The 26,679-nt window shown below is 44.6% G+C and overlaps 3 protein-coding genes across 10 annotated transcripts in view; 2 read left to right on the forward strand and 1 right to left on the reverse strand.

The window, feature by feature from the left end:
* The window catches only part of ALDH18A1 (aldehyde dehydrogenase 18 family member A1), a 37,222-nt gene extending 25,666 nt beyond the window's left edge, over positions 1-11,556 (forward strand). For all 7 annotated transcript variants that reach the window (XM_084846685.1, XM_084846683.1, XM_084846688.1 and 4 more), the window contains exons 11-18: positions 272-371; positions 1,751-1,971; positions 4,263-4,400; positions 6,209-6,404; positions 6,886-7,007; positions 8,111-8,297; positions 9,355-9,450; positions 10,559-11,556. In XM_084846685.1, the coding sequence (XP_084702811.1) occupies positions 272-371; positions 1,751-1,971; positions 4,263-4,400; positions 6,209-6,404; positions 6,886-7,007; positions 8,111-8,297; positions 9,355-9,450; positions 10,559-10,740 (1,242 nt within the window). In that variant the 3' untranslated portion in view covers positions 10,741-11,556. The remainder of the gene's footprint in view (positions 1-271; positions 372-1,750; positions 1,972-4,262; positions 4,401-6,208; positions 6,405-6,885; positions 7,008-8,110; positions 8,298-9,354; positions 9,451-10,558) is intronic.
* Positions 11,557-18,032: 6,476 nt separating this feature from the next.
* DUSP28 (dual specificity phosphatase 28) lies at positions 18,033-20,019 on the forward strand. Its single transcript, XM_084846696.1, has 2 exons — positions 18,033-18,458; positions 18,974-20,019. Exons 1-2 carry the CDS (start codon positions 18,111-18,113, stop codon positions 19,097-19,099), a joined length of 474 nt encoding a protein of 157 aa, XP_084702822.1. The 5' UTR covers positions 18,033-18,110; the 3' UTR covers positions 19,100-20,019.
* The window catches only part of LOC146351157 (claudin-15-like), a 29,867-nt gene continuing 22,633 nt past the window's right edge, over positions 19,446-26,679 (reverse strand). For both annotated transcript variants that reach the window (XM_084846694.1, XM_084846695.1), the window contains 3 exons: positions 24,567-24,648; positions 23,828-23,929; positions 19,446-22,163 (listed from right to left, as the gene is read on the reverse strand). In XM_084846694.1, coding sequence (XP_084702820.1) covers positions 22,064-22,163; positions 23,828-23,929; positions 24,567-24,648 — 284 coding nt within the window. In that variant the 3' untranslated portion in view covers positions 19,446-22,063. The remainder of the gene's footprint in view (positions 22,164-23,827; positions 23,930-24,566; positions 24,649-26,679) is intronic.

A 26,679-nucleotide genomic window follows, 5' to 3' on the forward strand; every position in this document is an offset into this window, starting at 1 on the left:
CAAAACTCAGCTTTAATATTTTTGCGACTGATGAGCGCATTCCATTTGGCTGGTGTCAGTATGCAGCGTAGAGTAATTATGAAACCCTGTCTTCATTCAAAATAATAATGAGTGATATCTGACACTAGGTGTACTACAACATAGACCAGGCCTGCACAGCATATGACCCACCGAGTTGAATGCCCTTTACTCTTGCCTCTGATGTCAATATAGAGGCAAAATAGCTTGTTAAACTTAAGTGCCTGATGGTTTCTTGTGCATCTTACTGCAGAGAGCAGAGATCATCTATCATCTTGCTGACCTTCTGACGGACCAGCGAGAGGAGATTCTTCAGGCCAACAAAAAGGATTTGGAAGAAGCCGAGAACAAGGGTAATGTGGCTAGAGTAAGGAAGTGCAAACATGCTCATTGGCATTTTTATGAGGTGGGCACAATTTCCCATCAGGCCAAGGATGATGCCGGATATGTCTCAGCCTGCCATTTCTCATTTTGGCAGACTGCAGAGCTTGGATGAAGAAATCCTGGAAACATTGAGAAGTCTTTGGCCAAATCTCTCTGAAACACTAGAACTCTGGTTGTTTCAGCCAAGCACCTTCCCATAAACCATCTGCTCCACTCAAAAGATCTAGATCCTAGACCTAGCTTGGAACCATTCAGTCTAACTGTATGACTCCACAGAAGGATCAAGGGCTATCCATAGGTCTTAGACCAATCCATTATTTCTCTTATGTGTGCTACCATTCGAAGGGAATGGTGTCACAACCAAATCTGTAAGTCATGCTGGCCAAGGGATCACTGTACCTTGCAAACAACCTGCCCACAAAAAATCCCAGCGTACCCACACAGTTGTCCAATAGAACTAAGAAATGGAAGAAGTTCTTGCTACAAGGCTGTTAATACTTTTGCTACTCTAGGATAAAACCTAAAACTATGATATACCAAGCTTGTCTGTGGTTGCAAACCCAGGGAAATTTTCTCTACATAAAGCCATTAATATGGTTGGTTAGATCAACCAAAACCTAGAATGTAGAAAAGAGTAATATATGATAGGTGCCTTGGTGATCATTTCTGAATATTGTCGCCTGTATTAATGAGATCTCAGACATGACCACTACCATCTGCTGCCTCAATGTTCAGATGGAAGACCTTCAATTTTGCGGCTTTGATTAAATCATTCTGCCTTCATACGCCATAATTTGTCACTTTTTAGTACAAGTCTGTTAGCGACCCAAATTAAGAGAGAAGCAAAATAGGTGTAAGGAAGCCTTAAAGAATAAAAAATATAACCACAATAAAACAAATTTTAATACAATGACTAATATACAAAGTTTTAAAAGAATTTAAAAATAACTAATACATCATGTAAAATTATAAAAGAGCAATGAATCAGCAGTCCAACATTTTACATACAAACATAAAAATGGTGCTGGTTTCCAAAAAGGCTATACTGATACAAAATATGCAAACCCAAGTGTGTTTCGACCTACCGGGTCTTCATCAGTAGGAAAACATAATTGTTGGTAATAGCTACCCAAATTAAGCAAGAAATGTCTTCCTGTTTTGCGTGTCTGTCTGTCGCTGAGAGAGAGGCAAATGTTCTTTCCTTTTATTTGTTTTGACCTTTTGAGGCCATGATTTGAGCCATAGGTTTGCCTTAACTTGGATCACTTGAGTGGTTGTTTAGCTTGGGTGGTGAGATTGACAACCTGATATGTGTACCCTGACTGTCCAGCTTCTACTTCCATTTCAGGGAGACTGGCCCTGCCTTTGCTGAAGAGACTCAGTCTGTCGACCTCCAAGCTGAATAGCTTGGCCATTGGGCTGCGTCAGATTGCAGCATCTTCCCAGGACAGCGTTGGCCGTATCCTTCGAAGGACACGAATAGCAAAGGACTTGGAGCTGGAGCAAGTGACGGTGCCTATTGGGGTCTTACTAGTGATTTTTGAGTCCCGGCCTGACTGTCTCCCTCAGGTATGTTACCAAGACGAGTCACAGGGATAACCACATTAATTCAACTTATTATGGAATGGAAAGAACTCTTATGGTGGGCTTTCATCCTCTGCGCCATATAATCCTGTATAAAACCCAGTTTTACTCTCTGAAATCAACCTTATAGGTAGGACCCACTGTGACACACTGCCTCCAGTGCCTAGCTCACAAGGCCGGTCCAAGAGAATACCATGGTCAATGGTATCAAAAGCCAAAGAGAGAGAGAGCAGAACTATCAGGGGCAGAATTAACAGGGTCACACTCCCCCTGTCCCTATCACAATAGAGATCATCCATCAGGGCTGATTCCATCCCGTAACCAGGCCAAAACCCAGATTAAGATGGGTCTTTTTAGAATTGCATCTAGATAGCAGCAGCGTAACCCTCTGCAGCTGTTCATCTTTGCATGAATTTTGATCAGTTCACAAGAGGTGTAGATATAGATGCTCCTTGGATTCCTTCCTACATATTTGCCAGCAGTTTGAGACCTTTCCAAATGTAGCATTAGTGGAAAAAACATGTCCTATTGAGATCTTGGAAGACTAAGTGGTCCGATGTACTGAAATATGATTAAGTGAATTCCTTCTTCCTTCAAGATGCTTGGAATTGCTTATGCATGGATTTCAGGTGGTCACCCATCCCAGTCAGCTTACATTGCCAGACCTGTTTTTCTCCCTGTCTCATAATACTAGAACCCAGGGTCATCCCATGAAGCTGAGTGGTGGCAGATTCAGGATATATACAAGGAAATATTCATACAGCACAAGTTAAACTGGAGAGTTTGCTACCATAACGTGTAGTGATGGCCACCAACATGGACTGCTTTAAAAGATTAGACAAATTAATGGAGGATAAGGCTATCAATAGCTACTGGTCACGATGGCTATATATTAACCTCCAGTATTAGAGGCAGTATGTTTCTGTATGCCAGTTGCTGGGAAACATGAGCAGGAGGATGCTGTTATGCTCATGTCCTGTTTGTGGGCTTCCCCTGGGCATCTGTTTGGCCACTGTGCGAACAGAATGCTGGATTAGAGGCACCCTTGGTCTGATCCAGCATGGCTTTCCTTATGTTCTTATGTAACAGCACAACTTTCGGGTATGTGTTCAGGCTTTTTCTGAGCTTAGACACTTAGGAGAGATGGTCGGACTTCCTCAAGTTCTTTGCTCCTACGTAAGCGCACTGAAAAAAAGTGATCTCCCTGCCCCCGTTCTGTTCTAGCTAGTTTTTGTGATGCTCGAGCGCTTTTAGATGGTTAGAGTGGAGCTGCGTGTGACGGACAAGAACATTCCAAGACAGCTGGGCCAATTAGAGTCGCATGAAAGAGAAAAGGGAGGCACCCAAGGCTTCTCAGTTGGTTATAGTCCCAAGGAGGTGCAGTTAACGATGGCTGACACCTTATCGGGATCGTTGGTTAATAATATAACATGTAGTTCTTCAGTCATTGGTTGCCAGTTACTTGGCAACAACTGTCTCTGCCTCTTCCATATAGAATTTCTACTTGGCACTAACATACGTGTGTGCATGTGTATGTGTAATACTTCCTTGACTTTTCAGCACCAAGCAAATACCATTTTATTCTCTTGTAAAATAATTTTAACTGCTACTTGCTTCATTTTTAATAATATGTTTAATTGCTGTATTTTAAAATATTTTTCCATTTTTAACTGCTCAGTTATTTATCTCTTTTAAATTATTCTGAATTATTATCGCAGCTTTTAAAACAGTTCTTTTTGGGCACAATCCTATGAATGTTTAGGCAGAAAAAGTCCTACAACTCCCAGCATTCTCCATGCGGCTAGGGAATGCTGGGAGTTGGGCTTTTTTCTCTCAAAACATGCATAGGCTTGCACCCTTAATGTGTTTTATCATCAGTTTTGTTGTATTTGTTTTCATTGTATATGTCACCCTGAGACCTTTGGCTATCGGGCACCTCATAAATTGAATGAATGAATTAAAAACATATATTTGATTTCTGAGAGATCTGAACTTGATTGGACCATGACCCATTCATTCTTCATTCTAAAAAAAAACCCCAGAGGCGATACGAATGAAGTTGAAAATAATGAATGAACAAATATGAATGAAAAAAGGTAAATGAAGATTCAAAATGAATGCTAAAAGGGACTTTAACTTTATTTTTTTGCAAAATCAGTACAGATTAAGTCAAGGATCTCAGAACACTGTGAAAATAGATTCTAATACATTAGAAGTTCTGCTGTGGTTGTAAATGTGTTCCCTAATGCTTTCTCTCCCCTCTCCCTTTGTGATAGGTATCTGCTTTGGCTATTGCCAGTGGAAATGGCTTATTGCTTAAAGGAGGGAAAGAGGCATCTTACAGCAATCAAATCCTTCACCACCTGACTCAGGAAGCACTTTCCATCCATGGTGTGAAGGATGCAGTGCAGCTGGTGAGTGCCTAGGATCACAAAAGCTGGGGAGGGAACAGCACCTGTGTGGAAAAAGCCCTGGAAGAGAAGGGATCCTCAAACTGGTGTTAGAACCAGATGTACTCATGAAGAAAAAGTAAAAAGCCCCACAACTTCTGGGTTTTTTTTTTAAAAATGTTTGTTTCCTGGGGCAATGAGTAACAATGTCTGGGTTCAGACGATCAGCAGGATAAACAATGCAGCATCGGTGGTTTCTTCCGCGCGTGCCGGTTGTTTGACTGGGATTATCCTAAATATCTACGCTGTGGTTTGTCATGTCATCCAGACTTGGTGCCCGGTGCAGCCTTAGTGAATTTTCACCCACCCTACAACCCATGGCTTGCAGTAGGGGTTGTAGGGTAGGTGAACTTACACTAGGCCTGCTCTGTACACCAGGTTCGGACAACATGACGACCTGCAGCACGGGTAATTAGGGTCACTCTGGTCACACGACTGGCATGCGCGGGGGCAGGGGGAACAATCGACGCTGCGTTGTTTCCCCCACTGATTGTCTGAACAACCCCAATGCCTGAGAGAATCCATGGTAGAAAGAATTTCAGCAAAGTTTTTTTCTGTAAGAAAAGAACATTAATATTCATTGCATCCTCGGAAGATTTTTTTTCTCATTGAAATGTCTTGGGCTGCTGGAATCATACTTGGCACCCACTTTCTGCCTTTCTTCTTTGTGTTGAGTACCTAAAGCAAGCCTAGATCTTTTGGTTCATGCAATACAGGCAGTTCTTTAGGACTAGACAGGGATCCTGGAAATGTTCGTCATCTGGGACTTCACCCAGCGCATAAACTATGGAATTTGCTACCACAGGGTGTAGTGACGGCCACCAATTTGGATGGCTTTAAAAGTGGGTTGGACAAATTCCTGGAGGAGAAGGCTATCAATGGCTACTAGTCCTGATGGCTATGTGCTACCTCCAGTACCAGAGGCAGTGAGCCTATGTACACCGGTTGCTGGGGAACATGGGTGGGAGGGTGCTGTTGCACTCGTGTCCTGCTTGTGGATTCCTGGTCGACAGCTGGTTGGCCACTGTATGAACAGAATGCTGGACTAGATGGACCCTTGGTCTGATCCAGCAGGGCTCTTCTTATGTTCTTGTGAGACTGTGGCCTATTTGGGGCTTTTTTCAGATAAACCTATTCTGCAGGGGTGCAGAACCTCTTTCAGCCCAGGGACAGAATTTAATTTTGGAGAAGCTCTGGGGGGCCTCATTCCAGTGGTGGATGAGGGCTGAAGGCAAGGGGACAGGGCCAAATATACAACAAAGACCAGCATATTTTAGCTTAAAGCCTTTACTGCCAGAAGCTAAGCCTTAGGAGAGGCATTTCAACCTTTTAAAATGAGGGAAATTGGAGAAAGGTTAGGAAACCACCCAAAGATTGGTGGTTGGGGGAAGGGGATGGGGGGCCAGAGAAAGGGGGCGTGGCCCTCTGAGGATCCTTAGGAGGCCAGCTTTGACCCCTTGGAGTGCTGGCTTTGGCCCCTGGGCCTGAGGTTCCCCATCCCTGCTGTAGAGGCAAATGTTCTCATGCTATTTTGGTGAACATTATCTTGGTCTTCCACAGTCTGAATGTTTAACCTGCTAGTTGTTTTCAATTGTACATTTTCTGTACATACAAGGTTAATTGTCCCGAAAAAAACGGGCACTTCCATACGGTTGTTGTTGCATTCGGTGTTTTGTCTCATACTGTGTTTACGTTTTCATCCCATACTTTTATAATGTGCCTTATTTATTTTTAAGGGCAAACTTTCTAAGATAGCTGCCGTGTCTTTACAGGTGAATACGAGGGAGGAGGTGGAAGACCTTTGTCGTTTAGACAAGCTGATAGATTTGATCATTCCCCGTGGCTCATCTCAGTTGGTTCGGGATATCCAGAAAGCTGCCAAAGGAATCCCAGTGATGGGGCACAGTGAGGGAATTTGTCATGTGTATGTGGACTTGGAGGCCAGTGTTGAGAAGGTCACTAGAATAGGTGAGGGAGATTTTTGTATCTGAAGGTGTTGGGCTGGGTGATGGGCATGGAGGGGACAAATGTTCAACGTGGTCCTCATTAACCTGCTGATTTCAGATGCTCTGCAGTAGGGGCGTTGAACCTCTTTCAACTCAAGGCCCAAATTCAGTTTTAGAGAGGCTCATGGGGTGGTGGGCAGGGCCAAAGACAAAAGGGGCAGGGGCAGAAATCCACCGTATTTTAGCTTAAAGCTCCTACTGCCAGTAATTAAGCCTTAGGAAAGGCATCTCAACCTTTTTGAACTGGGAGAAACTGTTCAAAAGGTAGAAAACAACCAAACGATGGGTGGTCAGGGGGATGGGGATGGGGTAGGCGGAATAGGGCGTGGACTTTTGGGGAATCCAGAGGGCCAGACTGGGACTGCATTTGGTTCTGCACCCCTGCTCTACAGTGTCTTCATAACCTGCAGTTGTGTATAACACCCAGTTTATCCTTCATCCAGTGAGAGATTCAAAATGTGAATATCCTGCAGCCTGCAATGCGCTGGAGACGTTGCTAATACACCGGGACTTGCTAAGGACACCTGTGTTTGACCAGATCATTGACATGTTGCGAGTGGAACAGGCAAGTGAAGATGGCCACCTGGTGTGGGTTGACTGTGAGAGGTGGCCTGGCAGGGGTTTCTGGGCGGTGAGGTACTGACTGAAGGGAGATGCTGTAGATACAATCCTCGAGGAAGTTCCAAATCTCAATAGGGTGTAGATTTCTCCACACCACCATATTATTTTGAGGATAGCATGTGGCATGACCTGAGAACACGTCACACTTGGAGCCGGCTTCTCAAGCGGCGCATCCTTGTCTTGGGTTCTGCAAGGCACCTGTACTTCTACCTAGACTGGGGAGCCATTGAAGACAAACATTTGGAAAGGTAGCTGTTGAGGCTATCTGAGCCCAAACTTCCTGGAGAGCTGAATCTTCTGCTTGCTAATCCTCTGCAATAGGAATGGGCAGAACCTAAGGACAGTGAATTCTTGCTTGTTATAACCAGTATTCTTGAAGGAGGACTTGAGGCTGGATGGGGAGTGCACCTTCTCCACTAGCTCAAAGCCTGAGGGCTTTGCGTAACAGGATTAAAAGAAGCTGAACTGAGTGGCGGAGGCAGGATGCCTCTGTATACTGGTTGCTGGGGAACACGAGCAGGGATGGGATGCTGTTGCCTTCATGTCTTGTTTGTGGGCTTCCTATAGGCAGCTGGCTCGCCACTGTGTGACCAGAATGCTGGACTAGATGGGCCTTTGGTCTGGTTCAATGTGGCTCCCCTTAGGCCTTTATAAGCTGTCCAGCAGCCACAGCCCATAAAATGGGGTGGAACTGCTCCAGTTGACTACTGTGAGCAAAGTGCTAGGAAAGCTGGTTGGACACATTTGTCCCAACAGTGAAAGAGAGGAAGATACTTTTCTATGAAAGCACCTAGGAAGGAACACTGGAAGCGGCCTTACGTTGAGTCAGAGCAAGGGTCCACCCGGCTTGTTACTGTCTGTCCTGAGCGGCAGCGGCTCCCCAGGGTTTAGGCAGGGCTGTTTCCAGCCCTACCGGGAAATGCTGGGGCTGAACCTGGGGCCCTCTGCATGCAAAGTGGGTTCTCTGCCTTTGAGCCTCGGCCTTCCCCACACAGTGTGACCTGCTTGAGAGGGGAATGTATTGCGAAGTGTTTTGTCTCCTACCAGGTGAAGATTCATGCTGGCCCCAAATTTGCCTCCTACCTGACATTCAGCCCCTCGGAGGTGAAGTCACTTCGCACCGAATACGGGGATCTGGAATGCTGTATTGAAGTAGTGGAGAGCGCGCAGGATGCGATCGAACATATCCATAAATACGGGAGTTCCCACACAGATGTGATCATCACAGAGAATGGTTAGCGGCCAAACTGACGGCTCAAGTGCACTGCGCCGCAGCTCTTCTCATACTAGGGGTCCCGGGGTTGTGTCTGGACACAAAGGGCCGCTTCTGAAGTGGGCTTCTGGGGCTTGGGACCCTCGGCATTGTGTGCCTCCTCTCTTGCTGTTCTACTCATGTCAGAAGATCTGGACCGCAGCGCCTTCCCTCCTCAGCGTACCCCTTCCCAGGCATCTGAGCAACGCTCACACGGGGAGAAGCGTTTCTCATGTGACCCGGATCTTCAGCATTAGCAGAGCAGTGCAGATGGACCACTCTCTGCAGCAGTTTCCATGCCCTAAAAGCAACCTCGGAAAGAGCCCCTAATATGGGCAGTGCTGCTTTTTGATACCTTATTTCTAAGACTGCTTGCTCTTGCTGAGCACTCAGCTCTCCTGAGTGTGTGTGTGTTTATATATACACATTCTCTCTCTCTCTCTCATATTCATTAATGTGTGCGTGTGTGTATGTGTAAGAGAGAGAATTGTATATGGTAATAGCAAACTCATAGTGCAACTCCTTATGTAGCCAAACAGTACCACCGTTACACACAAGAGAGCAGGTATCAGCAGGCTTGGGACAACCCCAAGGTTTGTAGAAGTACAAAATAAACCCTTAGACATACACCTGGGGGTTGAACCCCAGAAACAGCCCAGTGAGGGCAGGCCATGCTCAGTGGCCCTGGAATGTTGGCTGGCTGGCTGGCCGATGGGGGGTGCAGATGGGAAACCAGGGGAAAGGGGGATGGAATGGAGTATCCTGAAAGAAGCCGTGGCAGGCTGGAGCCTGAACAGGCACACCCCACGCTGCAACATACTTGTGGAGAGAGATGATTTTAAAAATCCGCTGTAGTAAAACTTTGATCCTGTCTTTCTCTGAAGTACAGACACAAGGTGGCTAACAACAAACAGAATAATAAAGGCCTTAACTAAGCAAATGCCTGCTGAAACAGAATTGTCTTTAAGTGGCTGCATCTGGCACCCATTCTGTTGTGAAGCCAAGTGTGTGTTGAGACATTTCCTTTTGTCATCCACAGAGAAAACAGCTGAGTTCTTCCTTCAGCACCTGGATAGTGCATGTGTGTTCTGGAACGCCAGCACCCGCTTCTCGGATGGCTATCGCTTTGGGCTGGGTAAGGGAGTGTACCAGGTGACCCGTGCTGCTTGAGGCCAAATGAGAAAGTCTGCCTGAGGTTGAAACTGTTTGAGTTCAGGCAGAGAGGGCTGGCCTTTCTTTTTGTACAGGTCCACCCTTTTAAAAAATAATATTTAAGGAGATTTGCCTGGGTTCTCTTAAAAAGCTTTAAAGTGTTTTAGGATTAGAGAGGGCCAGGCCACACCAAAGGAAGAGGCCTGACTGGTTTGTGGGTGACAGGAGGAGGCTAGTTTAGGACAAGGGCCTTGATGACCAATGTAGAAGGTTGCCATTAGGGATATATGAGAGTTTTGTTTTTGTCATTTAAGACCAGAACTTGCCTAATGTGCACCCCTGAATGCGAACACATTTTACAGGCAAAGTTTGTATGTTCCCGAGTTTGTGATGCTTACTTTCAAGATGCATACTTTAGAAAAATGTGCACTTAAAAATGCACATTTTCATGCTTTAGTGAGTAGACAAAAAATATGCAATTGGGTGCAGACTTTAAAAAATCCCATGCACCCAGATGCTTACTTTTCCTGTTTCAACAAAGGGGCAAATGGAACTCCGAGACCTTTGATGAGCTTGAGCCTCGCTGCTTCTCCCGTTCCTAGTTAAGATCCCCGAATAAAGATGTGTTGCAGGCGAGAGGCAGTCAGTAACAGAAGACCAGCTGCTGCTGACAGTAAATCCATACCAACCAGTGCAGCAGCATGTGGGTAAAGCAGGGTGCTCCTGTGAGCAGGATGTGCAGGCAGGCAGTTTAGCTCAAGGGGTCCATTCTGATGGAAAGAAACCTTGATAGAAATGACTTGGTGGACGTGGAGGAGTTGGCCACTTCCAAGCTTTCCTTATGGTGCTGCATCAAAAAAGGAAGCTACACTCCTCTGATGTGTAAAGAGGGAAACCTTGAGGAGGGAGGAACAAACCAAGAAGTCAGGATCTGTAATGCCAAGCATGAAGGGTGAGAGAATGTTGGGGAGAATTTTAAAATGTGGAAGGACATGGTTTGGAAAACATGACTTCTACTATTAGGCTGGATAATTTCTTTCCACTCAGCTTCTCACTCCCTTGAATCTAATTCTTCCATCCTACCCATGCAGGGGCTGAGGTAGGCATCAGCACGTCGCGTATCCATGCCCGTGGGCCAGTGGGAATTGAGGGCCTGTTGACTACGAAGTGGTTGCTCAGAGGGGAGAATCACATTGTTTCGGACTTCGCCGAGCAAGGGAGGATGAAGTACCTTCACGAAAACCTTCCCATCCCTCAGAGGAACACCAACTGAGCACCCGGGCGGAGCGTGTGATGTTGATGGAGGCTGTTGCAATTTCGGAACCTCAACTGGAAAAGGAGACGGGACCTTCACTGTGAGGTGTGCTGTGGTTTCGGCACGCTAGTCTTTCCGGATACTCAGGTGTGCGGTTACAGGGGTGACTTGCAGGCCATGTTTTGTGCCTGAGTCCTTTCTCCCACTCAAACTGCATTACTTAGAAGACAGGTGCAGATGTTCATGGCACCCTCACTCTAGTAAGGATCCCTTTGCTCTTGCAGTGCAGGAAAGAGACCTCTGATCCTCCTCCACCTCACTCCAAATGGTGGGGAGCTGTTCGGTTGGTAGTGGACCTATTTATTGATCTGGACGCCTCCTTTTTTTTTGCATTCCAAAAATGTCCAGCTTTTTGTCCCCCTGACTTTTTTCTTGCTTTGAGAAAACACTGGGTAGCAGTTCTTGCTCTTTTTGCTTCCTTTGGAGATTTGATATCTGAAGAGGTTGCTATGAAAGTGCTCCATGTCTTATTTAAAATGTTGAATCACTTCAGTAAATATTCCAGGTACTTACATAATGAATGGTCTTTTATCCAAGCAGTGCTTTTCTCACTCAGTTTCCTTTCATTGCTGGCTGGCTGTTGGGGGTGCAGGCAGAGAAGAAACGGGAAATCACAGTTGTAGAAGTATGAGGGTTTCCACAGTGACCCTTTTATGAATATTTGTACCAATTATTTTTGTTCATGCATTTTATATGGAATTTTGTTTCCCTTGAGAGATTGAAAATATTTTTCAAACTTCATGGTTTTTCCAATAAAACTCCCTGGCAATATTACTCTGGATTCAACACTTTTGTTCACAACGATGACACCACTTGTTCATCCAATCACAAGAACGTTCCATATACCTAATGATGGGCCCTGCATTGTGTAGCTGTACTTGCCTTTCACTGATCTAGTGATGCAGTTCGGATGTTGTTACTTATGCAGCACTTCTAGTGTGCAGGGTGATTTCTGGTCCTTTTTAATCCTTGAGACTCACAACAACCCTGTGGCAATTATTCCCATTTTACAGATAGAACTTCCAGGCTGAGATGCTGACATAGTAGCATGTTCCCAGCTTGAACTATGAAGCCAGGTAGTCCAGGTCCAACATCAGGACTTGATCCACTGAACTGGGCTGATCTTGTTGGATTTCATCTAGTCTCAATAGCACAGATTTCATAAATTTTGACACATGCTGCCTACAACTTAATTTTCAGTTGAGAATGTATGCGCATGCGTGCGTGTGTGTAGCTAAAAGAACAGGTAGTGCTATCTTTTTTCCCCTAAGGATGGAGTTGCTATCAGGGGGGCGGGGGGTTATGAAGGCTACTGGGGTGTGTGGGAGGATAACTACTATTCTGAGTCCTCTGGTTAGCTTCAGAAAATTTTTCTTTTTCAAATATTTACAACCTACCTTTGCACTATACATTTGTGGCCTGTCTTGCCATACAGTCATGTTGCAGATGCTCCACGTTATGGACAACTGCAATAGAACTTGGGTTCCTCAATCTATTCTCCATTCTGTGATGCCCACCCACCAGCTCATGATCCCTTTTTGTTTTGCCTGGCTTGAGGTCCTATGGATTTTGATACAATTGGGTCCCTGTGAAATGCTCTGTCACCTCTAGGCAGCAGAGCTATGTGAGAGAGAAGCTGGTTATCGTAGCTTTGCTGTGTATAGGAGGAGACGCCATTTTGTCTTGGGCTCAGGCGAGCTGGTGTGTGCTGCTCACTCTGCTCAGTCTTCTCAAGGCTTTCCTTTCCTTTCTTCTCCTCAAGCTCTCGTTAGTTTTGGTCGGCCTCTTAATCTCTTTCCCAGAGCAGGGAGAGGGCATCAGCCCTTTTTAGTGTACTTGTGTATGCTTGGCTTATAGAATCATAGAATAGTAGGGTTGGAAGGGGCCTACAAGGCCACCGAGTCCAACCCCCTGCTCAGTGCAGTAATCCAAGTCAGAGCATCCCTGACAGATGGCTGTCCAGCCTCATCTTGAATGCCTCCAGTGTGGGAGAGCCCACCACCTCCCTAGGTCATTGGTTCCACAGATAGGCTGTTGCATATCTGTGCCATTTCCAGTGATAGTGGTTGCTGAGGACCAGTTTGTTTACTTGCTCAACCTATTGACCTTCTTTCTGTGTGATCCTTCCACTATTTACTTGCTTTCTCTCTTGCATGTGCGCGCATGCACGCGCGCACACACACACAGAGTGTCATGTGACTCAAGGGTTTCTTTCTTGTGAACAGCCTTCTGTGTGAAGAGTCTACCAGTATATTTTATTCAAGACAAGGCTGGACAGCCATCTGTCGGGGATGTTCTGACTTGGATTCCTGCATTGAGCAGGGGGTTGGACTCAGTGGCCTTGTAGGCCCCTTCCAAACCTCTTAATACCAGTATCTATGCCTTAAAGGAGGCACTTCAAGCTTTTAGAATGGGAGAAAAACTGCACAAAATCCAGGAAACAACTAAACAATTGGTGGTTGGTGAAAGGGGTGGGGCCAGGGGAAGGGGGCATGGCTGTCTGGGGAGCCCTGGAGGGTTGGACCACTGGAGGGCCAGATTTGGCCTCCAGGCCTGAGGTTCTGCACCCCCGATGTAGACAGACTTACACACACCCTGTTTTTGAATGGGAAGAATTGCACAGTGGGTCCTCTGTGCACACAGCTGTCCGTAGCACTGCTCCATAATGGCACTCTAGCTTTGGAATGTCCTCCCCAGGATTTTCTGCCCAGCATCCGCCCTGTGAGTTTCAGGCCCAGGTAAAAACAGTTTTATTTGCCCAGGCCTCATGGTTGCATTGCTTTTATTTGCTTTCTGCTTTTTTGTATTGTTTCTTTGCTGTCTTATTCTTTTGCTTTTAAATTTGTTTTATCATTTTCATTTTAGTTACGTTTGTTAATGTTTTATATGTTCGTGGGAATCTTGTGGGTCACCTTGGAAATAATTTTGTTAATTAAGTGGGGTAAGAGCATATTAAATGGAAAAGCCGTCACATCATATATTAACATGTGCACAGTGGAGGCAGGTGTGTGCTCCCTTTACCACACCGGCTAACAGGGCAGGTGTCTGAAACAATCCAGACATGTCTGCTGCTCTCTAACACCAGTGATAGGAAAAGGGCGTTACATGCTGCCTGCCTGCTCTTCAACACACACACACACACACACACACACACACACACACACGGGCTCTCACACGACTTTCCCTGGACTGATAAATGCTTACAGCTTAATTCTAAAATTGCTGTGTCAGCATGACACTGAGAAATGCCTGGCTCATACAGGTTCAGCGCCCTGCCGAATGGGGCCATAATGTTATGTAACTTTTCCACCGTTGGCTAAAGTTTGTCTCCTCAGCCTGAGCTTGTCACTTCTAGGGTGTCACTCTTGCTCAAGATTCCCATGCCTGTCAAATAGGGACGCAATGTGATCTGCTCATGGTCCCTGTGCATTAGTGATGACCAGTGGTTGCTACGTTGTCGTAAAATGGCCCCACGGAGAACCCAGTGTTGTGTTCTTCGCAGACAAGCAATTCTCTCACAACACCAGCAAGAAGCAATTCTACAGATCTAGGAGCCTTCCTATAGCAAGTTCTACGGTGGATAAGCAGCTGGGGGCAAGGGCACACTTTTTCTTTTTTAAGGGAAAATTGTATGATTTATCAATCAGAGGGGAGTTTTCCACATTTCCAAAACTTCCAAGTTCTTATAGCAGACATACTCCGTGCCGTTCTCGCAGCTGCCAGGATATGGAAACTAAAACACGGCAAACCCCTATATTACTGAGCAGCTGCTGTCCTGGTGGCCACTTTGCTATTTCCCCCTCCCACCACCCCCCACATAGCAGATAGCTTTTTGTTTTTTAAACACTTCATTAAATGTTCCAGCACATAGCTGATGCCAGCCTCTGAAAGTCTGGGAAGTGAGACTGTTTCCTGTCACTGCTGGCTGAGTTGGACCAGACTGGGCATACATGAAAACCGGAGGCCTGTGTGTTGACTTGTGTTACATAGGCTGGCTACTAAAAATGTCTCTGTATATATTCTTTGGATGGAATTTTAGCCAAGATGGAAAAGCAAAAAGATGCTCCCACTTGATCTTGGACATTTGGGAGGAGAAAGAGGTTTAGTCCTGGATGATTCTCTACCACAGGATGTAGTGATGGCCACCAATTTGGACGGCTTTAAAACGCGGTTGGACAAATTCCTGGAGGAGAAAGCTATCAATGGCTACTAGTCCTATTGGCTATGTGCCACCTCCAGGATCAGAGGCAGTATGCCTATGTACACCCGTTGCTGAGGAACATGGGTGGGAGGGTGCTGTTGCACTCGTGTCCTGCTTATGGTTTCGTGGTCAACAGCTGGTTGGTCACTGTGAACAGAATGCTGAACTAGATGGACCCTTGGTCTGATCCAGCAGGGTTCTTCTTACATTCTTATTAGGACTTTATGGTTTAAAAGTAGCACATTGTATTATGCCTGGAAGGCTTTTCAGTGAAACAGACAGCCAAGGAAGGTGATTCACCTTCTACAGCCTGCCACTTATCAAAGGCAAGCAGTGTGGAATAAATTGTAAAAGGTATTCAAAACCTAGTCAAAAAGATAATCTCTTTCTTGGGGTAATGTTCATGTAGAGCACCCTTCCCCAGCCTGGTTGCTTACAGATGCCTTGGACTGCAACTCCCATCATCCCCAGTCCAAATGATCTGGAGGGCACCAGGATTGTGGATACTAATGTAGAGTTTGGGGGCTATAAGTCCATCATGAGACATCTTGGTGAAGTACCTTGGATTTGAAAATCCCATCTCTTCTGAGAACCGAAGAATGATGTACCTGTGACCTATGGTCAAAACCAAAGTGAAGCAGCATCTGCAAGGTCGCTGCTCTCTTGCCACCTGGGAGTCTTTTAATTGTGCCAAGTATGGAACACTTCAAGATCCTACTGAAAATGCCTTTCTCCATAGTATACTTTCTCCTTTTGCCCTAGATGGCCCAGTTACGTAGGGCTTCTAAACGTTAAACTACCTCATCCACCAGGCACCCCAACCTAATAGTCGATGCTATCTCATATTAAACACAAGGAACCGAAGGCAGCAAAGATTAATCTTCTCAGGGCCGGCATCAAAGGTAGGCATGGTCGGGCCCCTGCCGAGGCCCCATACCCTGGCAGGGGGCCTTCCCCCTCTTCATCATTGTTACCTGCTTGTTCACCTGTCCTTGCTCTGGCCCAGACAACGAGGGCGGAGATGGAGGAGCAGTAGCTGCCCCTGCCTTCTTGCTCACTGGCTTGCTGCCTATCAAGCAAGTGGTAGCAAGGATGAGAAAGAGGATGAAGAGAAACAGCAGCTAGCGACAATGGTGGTGAGAAGGTAGACTCACTGAGGGAGGGGGTCCATTGAAAGGGTCTTGCCCAAGGGACCTCAAAAACCTGGAGCCGGCACTGCATCTTCTAAACCTGCCTGCAAATTAGCAGAGTAGCCACATTCAACGTGCTGCATGCTAGTCCAGTATTTTATTTATTTATTTAGTACGTTTCTAAACCACCCAATAACTAATGTTCTCTGGGTGGATTACAGCCAGTTAAAAAACTAAAATGCACTTTTAAAACAGTTAAAATATAAAACACAATAAAAATATATATTTATAATTTTATAATGTATATTTTTATAATTTTATAAAACATATAAAATATTACAAATAAGATACAATATAATAAACAACGAACAGCACAGAAATCTCTAAAATAGCCATAATAACCTAGCACTAGAAGCATCTCAACACCAGCCTAAAATCCCACATTTGAAACAGGGCTTTCTGCTTCCATTGTAAATGCAGAATCATGACAGACTCCCTTTGCACACACTTCCTTCCCCCCTTTCCCCCCCTTTCCCCCTTTATCTGAGTCTTCAATATGTTTTATTACACAGCCTCTAGATGGTGCTGTGGTCTAGCTCCTCTTATTGCAGGTTTTCCTCTTTTCCGGAGGGAACTCAAGCAGAACTCAAGCGCTATAAGTTGATAGCTCATTATCGCCAATATTTTTTAAAAAATTGAATAAAGGTCATTTAGTGTGGGAGATGTCCTAGAGGTTGAGGACGTCATCTAAACGGCCCACAAACTTCCATGTGTAACCAATCTCAATAGCAGGATAAAAGCTCGTGTGGAGAAGTCCAATGTCTCTAAAATTGCCTGAGAGAAAAGAAAGGTATTTGCCTGGCACTGGAATGATAACAGCGTAGGTGCCAAGCAAACCTCTTTGAGGAATTTATTCCAAAAGTGGGGTGCCACCACTGAGAAGGCCATCTCTCTTGTAGCCACCTGCCTAGCTGCCTTTGACAGGGCACCCAGAGGAGGGCCCCTGAAGATGACCTAAGAGTACGAGCAGGTACATATGGGAGGAGATGTGCCTTTAGATACTCGGGTCCCAAGCTGTTTAGGGCTTTAAAGGTCAACACCAACACCTTGAATTGGGCTCAGAAATGGACTGGAAGCCAGTGCAGCTGATGAAGCACTGGCATTGCATGGTCAAATCAGCCAGTCCCAGTTAGTAACCTAGCGGCTCTATTTTGTAGTAACTGAAGTTTCTGAACAGTCTTCATAGGTAGCCCCACATACAATGCAGTGCAGTAATCCAACTGGGAGTTATCTCTCCCAGCAAGAGAAGTGGTACCTTAAGTGGGTTTTTGTAGACTAGAGCCCCCTTCATGAAAGATTATACCGCAATAAAATGGTTGTTCTTTATGATTCCACAAGACTCTTGGTTGTGTTTGCTGCAGTTGACAAACATGGTACCCCCTGGAATGGTGTTATGTATATACATGGTGCTTTGATGGCTTTCTAACTTTCCTGAAGGACAAAACTACCAAGCATGCTTCACCCAGTCACTTTGCTAACTCTAAATCCAGGAGGCATGTCATTTCCTGATCTTGGCATAGCCTAATTTCACCCACCCTGCCTGATACATGTTCTTTTTTCCCCATGTTGGTTTCTTTCATTGGTTGCTTTGTCAGCCATTACTTTAGCATGCTTTCTAACGAGTGTGTCCATGTCTTTGGGCCAATTTGACAGGCTGAAAAAATGCTAGGGAAAGTTTTGATTAAGAGCTATCTTGTTCCAGTGTCACTTTTACTGACAGTACTAGGACAGCCTGTAATGTAATCATTTAAACGACAAGCAGAATAAATATAGCACAGTGCACAGATGGTTATGGAACAAGGCATCCAGGGCACTCTGACAACACAGCGCTTTCGGTAGCGGAATCTTACATTCCACACGGTTTCCCATCATCCTCTTGAACTCTCCTTGGGGAAAGCTTGTGCAGTTCTTGCTGCAGCACCGTCACTCCCTGTCAAATGTTGAACCTCTGTAAGGTCACCGATTCTTTATTCATTAGCAATTCCAGGTCAGCCTGCAACGCGGATTGCCTCACTCAAGAGGGAATTACATTCTGTATCAATGTCTCCAGACAGCAGCCGTTCCCAAGTGTTCCTCAAGTCCAAACACTGAGGGTCCCGGTCATCGACGATCCGGCAGAGGACCTGTCCAAATACTTTGACAGCTGCAGCAATGCCATAGAGAGCACAGCCCAGAGTGGTGGGAAGTGCTTAGTGTACTGTAAAAACGGCCGCAGCAGATCTGCAGCCATCTGCACCGCTTACTTGATGAAGCACCAACAGCTCAGCCTGAAGGATGCCTTTGAGGTACTGTCAGCATGCCGGAAAAACTGTCTTGTAGAGCATTGTTGTTTAAGCTGACCTGAAGGAGGACTTGTGTTCCATTTGGGTAAGAAACAGACATGAAGTGAGTGAACGTTTTAACTCTGAAGATGGAATGCTCTGGCTAAGGCATCGCAATAGTCTTGTATCAGTGTTGCTGTTTTTAAGGAAACCAGTATAAGGGTCAGCAAGACAATGATCAAGGAAGCCTAATCTCACAAGCAAATAGGCAACTGTGTCAGGGGCTTGTTCAGTGGAGGGTGGTGGCACCCATGTCAGTGAATCCGGGTTTCAGTCAGAACAAGTCAGAACTCTAAAGGAGCTATCCATGGTGTGAAGCACCTACTAGTTACACCTCTCAGCTATGGTCCTGCCCCATAACAAGGGCATGTTACATCCTTCAAAACTCCAGAGCAAAATCAGTGGGATGGGATTGTCATTTCCTTTCTATTGTGTATAACACAGTGTGTTTCTCTTTCCACCCCCATCTTTTTCTGCAGACTGTGAAGACTGCCAGGCCGGTAGCAGAGCCCAATGCAGGATTTTGGTCTCAACTACAGAAATATGAAGAGCATTTACAAATGCAGCATCAGGTGGATTCTTCTCAAAACAGCCCTTCACGATAAACATTTTGATTCAGACTACAGTTTGGGAAACTCTTTCAAAGAGGTGTGTATGCCTGAAGAGCTTGGAAGGACTGGGACCACCAACAGTACATCTTATCTGCCCATCCACCCCAGGAGATGTTCTAGTGCATTGCTCTGGTCACACACATTCCCAAAAGCTTTCACATATGGAAATAGAAGAGTATCCTTTAAAGTTACAAAGAAAATGTTCCAGAGAGAGAACCAAACAAATTCACATTGATTTTCTTCAACAAGCCGAAACTAGTGTGTGGATTCCGTAAGGCCAGTCCTTGAGGGCTGATGTGTCAAGTCAAGACAATGATATATTAATAAAGAGAAGGGCAAAAACGTGTTTAAAACATGTTTTTAATGCAACACTGCTACATATGTGTATTTCACCAAGAATGGCATATGTTTTGAACATATTACAAGTGCCCATAGACATTATCATGACAATCAGCTATACGTAAAGTAACTGCTCTCATCTGAATAATACACAAGAACAGCAGTTCAAAAGATCATAGTAATGAAGGGTTAGAGTATGCAGGACTGGTTACAGTGGGGTGAAATTATTTGCTAAAATAAAACGTGAGGGTTAGTTTGGGTTTGGGTCAAGTTTTACCCTTATTTACATAATATGTCTGTCTATGATTACTTTCATTTCTCATTTATCTGCATTGCCTGGGAAAGTGGGGCCCTCTTCCAGACGTTGTTGGACTGCAATTCCTATTATCTGATCTTTGGACATGCTGGCTGAGGCTGATAGGACTTGGAGTCCAACCACGTCTGGAGGAGGGTCACAAGTAGGGATGTACAGACTGTGCAAAATCCATTCCATTTGCATTTCACAGATTGTCAGGCACCTTTTGTTCTGTCGTCTGCTCATCGACGGAATTGGATTTTTCCTGAATTTGCGCAAATTCTCAATGGCAAAAATGTACAAATCCCCCCAAATGTACAAATCCCTCCAAAATGCACATTTTCACAGTTTAGCCAATGGGGGAAATGCACATTTTGGGCTGTTTTTTTAATTTTGCATATTTTTCTATTATTAAATTTGCACAAATTTTCAGAAAGTTAGAAAAATGGTCTGCAAGTCTGCAGAATCCACCCAACTGAGGAAAAGCTAGTCTGCTGTGGAAGTCACAGGTCAGATTCATAAAAATCTGAAGACCTTTGATTCCACTGCGGATTCCTCCGACATCCCTGGTCACAGGTTCCCAGCCCTGATCTACCTCAGAATTACATCAGCTTTTTCCTTTCAGCGAAGAGTATTCTGTTCTTGATTTGGCATATTATTCAGAAAATAACGATGACCATGTAAGAAGAAGCAAGTGTTTGGGGACTCCTCTTAGCTGGGCTGTGGAAGCAATGCTCTCCTTAGAAGAGTGTCTCCCCCCACCCCCACCCATGCTTATTAAGGCGCTTTGATGATTGGTTTTTAAAACAAAAAGCCACTTAATAGTACGGAGGGCACAATTTTGAGTGGCAGAGGAGATGGTGTGCTTACATTTTTGCATGCTAGCTCTTTTTCCACTTCAGCCCCTCCAGTTGCTTCTTCCCAACAGGAAAGTATTTATCTCACCATTTTTCTGTTCAGAATTGCACCCTCTCAAAGCTGTTTTTCATTTATTTTTTTTAAATGATCATACCGGGCTTCCTTACATCTGTTGATGTGTAACATGTAGCTTGCCTCTAAGCTCTTGGAGAGGCGAGCTTGGAAGTTTAGTGGTGAAAAAGATGACGTACACATGAAGCAAAGCACAGTTATGCAGAAGTAAAAGCGCAAGCTTGGTGTATATGTATGTATGTATATCTGTGTGCGTGCATGTGTACACATGCACGCACACTAAAGATTTTATGTGTGTGCACCTGGGCTGGTGGAAACGAACTCCCCCCCCCCCTCCCCAAGACAATGTGGGGGGAGAGGAATCCTTCAAAATTGGGCAGGGGCAACTTCTGTGAGCGGAACTCTTCCATCAACAGAAGGTGGATCCTGGATCCAACCCACTATATACTATATATATTCATAAGTAGCTGCTATAAACACGTAACAAAGGTTCTTGCACAAAATGTCTCTTAACATGCCTGGCCGCAAAGAGTTCTTTAGCACAGTGGCTAAGAGTGGTGATCTAGAAAGTCCCCAGTTCAAATCTCACCACTGCCACAGCTCCACTCAGAGGTCATATGCAAACCACTCACTCTCTACTTCAGCCCACTCCCCTATCTACCATACGGGGTTATTCTGGCCTAATATGCAGGGCTGTTGTAAAGGCTACTGAGATATGTGCGTGAAGTGCTTTGAACACTCTGAGGCTGCAATCCTATGCACACTTAGGTAACAGTGAGCCCCATTGAACTCAGTGGGACTTGCTTCTGAGTAGACATGCATAGAATTGCACTGCAAAACACTATATAAATGCTACTATTATAAAGCTTTATTCAGAAGTCCTTGACAGCTAGTCTGTCTGAGCTAGTATTAGTCTGAGCTAGTATGTATTACCTCATTCCTCAGACACTACTTATTAATGTGCAGCTGAATACTAAACCCTCCAGAGAATTCTCAGTAATATTTTCTGAAAATGATCATAGGTTTACAGTTTTCCTGTACAATTAAGAAACAGCACAACTGGATGCAATCCTATGTGTGTTTAGACATAAAAAAAGTCCTACAACTCCCAGCCAGCCACGCATAGGATTGTGCCCTTAACCAACTAGAAAAAAAAGCCAGTGTGTCTCGGGCTTTGAGGATACAGTGTTCCAACTTCTTTTCTAGCCTTGTCCTCTTACAGCCATTTCCCATAACACTGTAGTTTAAATTATTCTCAGAAGGAAATTCTATGCATGCGATAACAGTCAGTACTGAGAAGAAAAACATCTGTCTAACATAAAACATGGGGTGGAGGGGTGGTAGTGGTCCTGGAGATTGTGAAATGAGTTAGAAAACGTAAAACATTTAAGAACCTACACATACTCTTTGGTAGGTATGACTGACTCGGATGCCTTGATGTAAATGCGAGGTTCATTGGTGCTCTCGGCAGCAGTGTAATTATACTCCTGGCCTCTGTAATTAAAAAGAGGTGTAAATGTGCTGCAGGATTCCCTCTTTCTTGCTCTCTCTTTCATTTGTTCTCTCTATTTTGGAGAAATATAACTGATCTAGATCAGTGGGGGCTGGTAGCTCTGATGTCAGTAGGGCGGTGAATCTGCTCTGGGTTTCAGCCAGAACCAGTCAGAACTCCCAAGGACATCAGAGCCGCCAGCCTCCGCTGATCTAGATATTACTCAGATAAAATATAAATACAGTGCAAAATAGGCTTTTAGCCCATAGAGATCAATAGAATCATAGAGTTGGAAGGGACCTCAGAGATCACCTAGCCCAATCCCCTGCTCAGTGCAGGCTCTGCACTGCAAGGGTGCAGCTACAACATTCCTGACAGATGGCCAGCTGGCCTCTGCTGAAACATCTCCAGTGTAGGAGAGGCCCCCCCCCCCCCATACTCTGTTCCATTAATAAGGAAGTAATGAGGAGATCTTCCTATGGTCAGGCCTTCCCCAACCTGGTGCCCTCAAGATGTTTTGGGCCACAACTCCCAGGGTTCCTGATTGGGGCTTGATGGGAGTTGGTCCAAAACATCTGGAAGGCACCAAGTTGGGGAAGGCAGCTCTAGTCCATGAGATTCTCAAAGTTAATCACAAGGAGTGCCAGCTGCTTCGCACATGAGCATCCCAATCCAGTGAAGGGCACAGCGCATGTGGAAAGAGGCTTCCACCTGCTGGATGTTTAGCCAGAGGTGCACAGATCCTATACAAGTGGTTGCCTTTCCTGATCCAACAGCTGCAAGCCCACACACAGAGTCATTGACAATGCCAGGATAGTGTAGTGGTTAGAGTGTTGGATTTGGAATGGGAAGACCTGGGTTCAAATCCCTGCTTAGTCACAGAGCTCACTGGATTACCGTGGGCCAGTCACTATCTCTCGGCCTAATCTACCTCACAGGGTTGTTGTGAGGATAAAATTAGATAAACCCTATGCATGCTGCCCTGAGCAACTTGGAGGAAGGGCAGGGTATAAACATGAGAAATAAATAACAGTTCAATCAGTCAGATGTTCAGGAGGCTAACTTGATGCAGACACACACACCCCAGCTGCTTAGCACAATGTCAAACTTTTGTGAAGGGCTCTGTATGTTCAGCTCCTTGTGCTTTCCTTTGGTTCTGGGCATTCATTTCTAAGTACACCCCCTAAGCTTCTTTAAGTGTGCACTTAAAAATGTAAAATGTGACAAATAGGTGTCTGAAAAGAGGTGCAGCGTACAGGTGCCTTTGTCAGAGAGCCAAGACTAGCTGCATCTTTGGGGTGAGTGTGCTCTTGTGGCAATCCAGCTGTGTTGCTGTGTAATGTGTGAAACAGCCCTGAATGATTAAGACGAACCAGCTGGAAGAGGAGACTCTTGTCTGAGACATAGGGCCAGCTACCTTGCTTAACCCACCTGGGATCAACTCAATCCTATCCATGTTTATAGTCCCACGTATCTCAGTGTTACTGCAAGCATTTCACAGGATTTGTTATATATTTTCTCATAATGTTTAAAAAGCGATGTAAAGGAAATACATTTGTTACTGGGCCAAATAAGCGGTCAGTTCCTTAGAACCCTGTCTGGCCCAATGCAAACTCTACTCATTGCATTTATACCTGCTGCTCTTGAATATGAACAGTTCACCTACTTGGGTTTTCCTTTGCATGATGAACATGTCAAGAAGATCCCACCAAGTAAAGAAAGGGTGGAACCAGCCCAGCCAAGGTACAGTGCATACCCCAGTTCATATCTGGAATAAAGAAGATTTCATAAAAACATCATACCATCAAACCAGATCATATTTGTTTTGCCCTTTATTATGCTAGTGTAGGGGCTGTCACTAGGACAGAGATGGCGTTGGGGAGGGCAGGCTGACAGTCCTGTGGCTCTACAAGCTATTGCTTCACCGGGAGGGAGGAACGGGTTTCCTCAGAAGGTGGCCTGTATAATGGAGTTTAGTGTCGATAGGTAAGGTGGAATGAGATCAAAGTAGTGCTTTGCCATACTATAAGCCTTCATCTCCAGTCCCTCTTTTATCACAAATTTGGGTATCCCAGAGGGAAGAGGACAAGGCCTTATTTCCCCTGCCTCTTGGTCACACTACAGCATGACCAAGAGACAGACGTCAGGAATTGGGAAAATAAGCAGTCAAGTGCCATTGAAGCAATAAGTGTGATAATATCATTGTTCTCAGTGTTAACCTTTGTGAAGAGAAGCACAACACAGAAAACAAGCCAAATATTTGTTTCCTTTCAATATATCTTATGACAGATAATACGCTAATGTTACTGACCATCTTCAGATCGTACAATATTTATCCTCAGCATGTTGTGGTGTATTGCAATTACTGAGTTAAGCTAAAAATACACAAAGGTCTATTAGCTTACTTGGTTCCACCATATAATGAGTCAAAAAACTCAGCCGTGACCATTGCTGCATACCATGAAATAGCAACCATTGATGAGAGACCTGGGGAAACAGTACAAATTAACAGAAAGATTTAATAATTCCATAGCCGTGCCCTATGAAAATATATGAAATTAACAAAACTGAACTCAATTAGTCATATGAGTTTTGGGCAACCAGTTGATTCAGTCTGGATGCATTTGTTGTTAAACAGTATGGAGTAAGAAACCCTTAACAACCTACTACAAATTATCCAGAGATATATTAGTTCCTGATCTACCTGGTGCCCACGTATCTTTCAAGAGGAATTCTTCCTTTTCTCATACATGGGAGAGAAAGACATTGGCCATTTTTATTTATTTCTTTACTTACTTTCAGAATTTATATACCATCTCCTCACTATTTTCAGAGTAGTTTATGTAACAAAATGTGCTAGTAATTCAAAAGCAGTAAAAGCAGCAAACAAATTTAAACAATCAAACTTAGTGTATCAAAAATAATTGCTATAAACATAATATATTCTGACTGATTAATTGTGGGGACATCTTTTTAGCTGATGAAAATGTTTTTGATAACTGAAGTGATTAATCAACTAACAGTGCAATCCTATACAGGTCTGCTCAGAAGTAAGTCCCATTAAGTTCAATGGAACTTATTCCTAGGCGAGTATAGGATTGCAGCTTAAATGTTGCAGCCCATATATATATATATATCCATCATTAGGGGATAACACAGATTCAGAGTATGTTTTGGAAGAAGAACCACATGCTTACTACTTTCAGAACTACTCTAGGGTAACACTGCAAAAATTTCAAGTTAGACTAAGGGCTTCTTCATATGGAGCTTTTATCCTGCTATTGAGATTGCTCACTCACGGAAGTTTGTGGGCCCTTTAGATAACATCGTTAACCTCCAGGGTGTCTCCTGCACTAAATGACCTTTATTCCATTTTTAAATAGATTGAAGATAGTGAGGTATTGAAATGCCCCGCTTGTGTTCCACTTGAGTTCCCTCCATGAAAAAGGAAAAGCCACAAGAAGAGGAGCTAGATCAATGAAACATATGGAAGAGTCAGATATGGGGGAGAAGGAGGGGGAAAGGGGAGGGGGGAAATGAAGTGCGTGCAAAGGGAGTCCGTTATGATCCTGCATTTAAAACGGAAGCAGAAAGCCGTGTTTTAAATGCAGGATTTTAGGCTGGTATAGATATGCTCACCATCTTCTTTTGTCCTCTTTTTTGGTGATGCATTTCCAGTTTTTTGGCAATGTGTAAGTGGTCTCCCTACCTTTCTATGCATACCTAGCTTATTTAATTCAAATGGGTTTCCAAACCACTGCCCTACTCTTTCCTGTATTATATAAAAGAGGGTAGGCACTCACCCACAGCCCTCGCCCAATTGCAGCCCCTACAGCCCATCACTGCTGTGCTGCCAAAAATTTGTGGCAGCAAATAAAGCGCTGATTTGCCACGGACTTTGGGTGGCAAACTACTACGGAATGCTACAGTGGCTACATTTAGGTTGTTTTCAAGCTAAATTTGGCCACTATAGCATTCCATGCTGCTGTCCCACAGAACTCTACAGGATGTTGGTGGTGGCAGCCAGAATGCAGCCTGTGGGGAAGGGATATGAAATTGGCTGCCCAGACCTCCAAAAGTTGCCCCCCTCACATAAAGACTTGGTTCCCATTTAACAACAACTCAGAATATGGGCTGAGTATGGGTTGTTGTTGAATCGTGGGTTGTTGTTGAATCGTGGGTTGTCGTTACATGCAAACCTTGCACTATGGTTTAACTGTGGGTTGTTAACCATGACCAATTCAGGAAGAGAACACATGGTTTGTTTTTGGATTGTGAACTCTGGGTTGTTCAACCTATAGTTAAACCATTGTGCAGGGTTCGTATGCAATGACAACCCATGATTCAACAACAACCCACAGTTCAATGGCAACCCATACTCACTCTGTATTCTGAGTTGTTGTTACACATGAACCAGGCCACTGACTAACTAGTTCTCAGCATCTGACAAAGTTTCTGCATGGAAGGAACTCTGTCAAAATAATATTCAGGTTGGTTTGTGTTTATTAATTATTATCA

Source organism: Heloderma suspectum, chromosome 3 (genome assembly GCF_057233095.1).
Source record: "Heloderma suspectum isolate Gila_16-S chromosome 3, 16-S_ref, whole genome shotgun sequence".
Taxonomy (NCBI): Eukaryota; Metazoa; Chordata; class Lepidosauria; order Squamata; family Helodermatidae; genus Heloderma; species Heloderma suspectum.

Excerpts from the sequence above, each read along its gene's own strand:
- DUSP28 (XM_084846696.1), top strand. The coding sequence starts at position 18,111 with ATGTTGAACCTCTGTAAGGTCACCGATTCTTTATTCATTAGCAATTCC. Across the intron at positions 18,459-18,973 it reads GCCTGAAGGATGCCTTTGAG|ACTGTGAAGACTGCCAGGCC; the intron begins GTACTGTCAGCA and ends CTTTTTCTGCAG.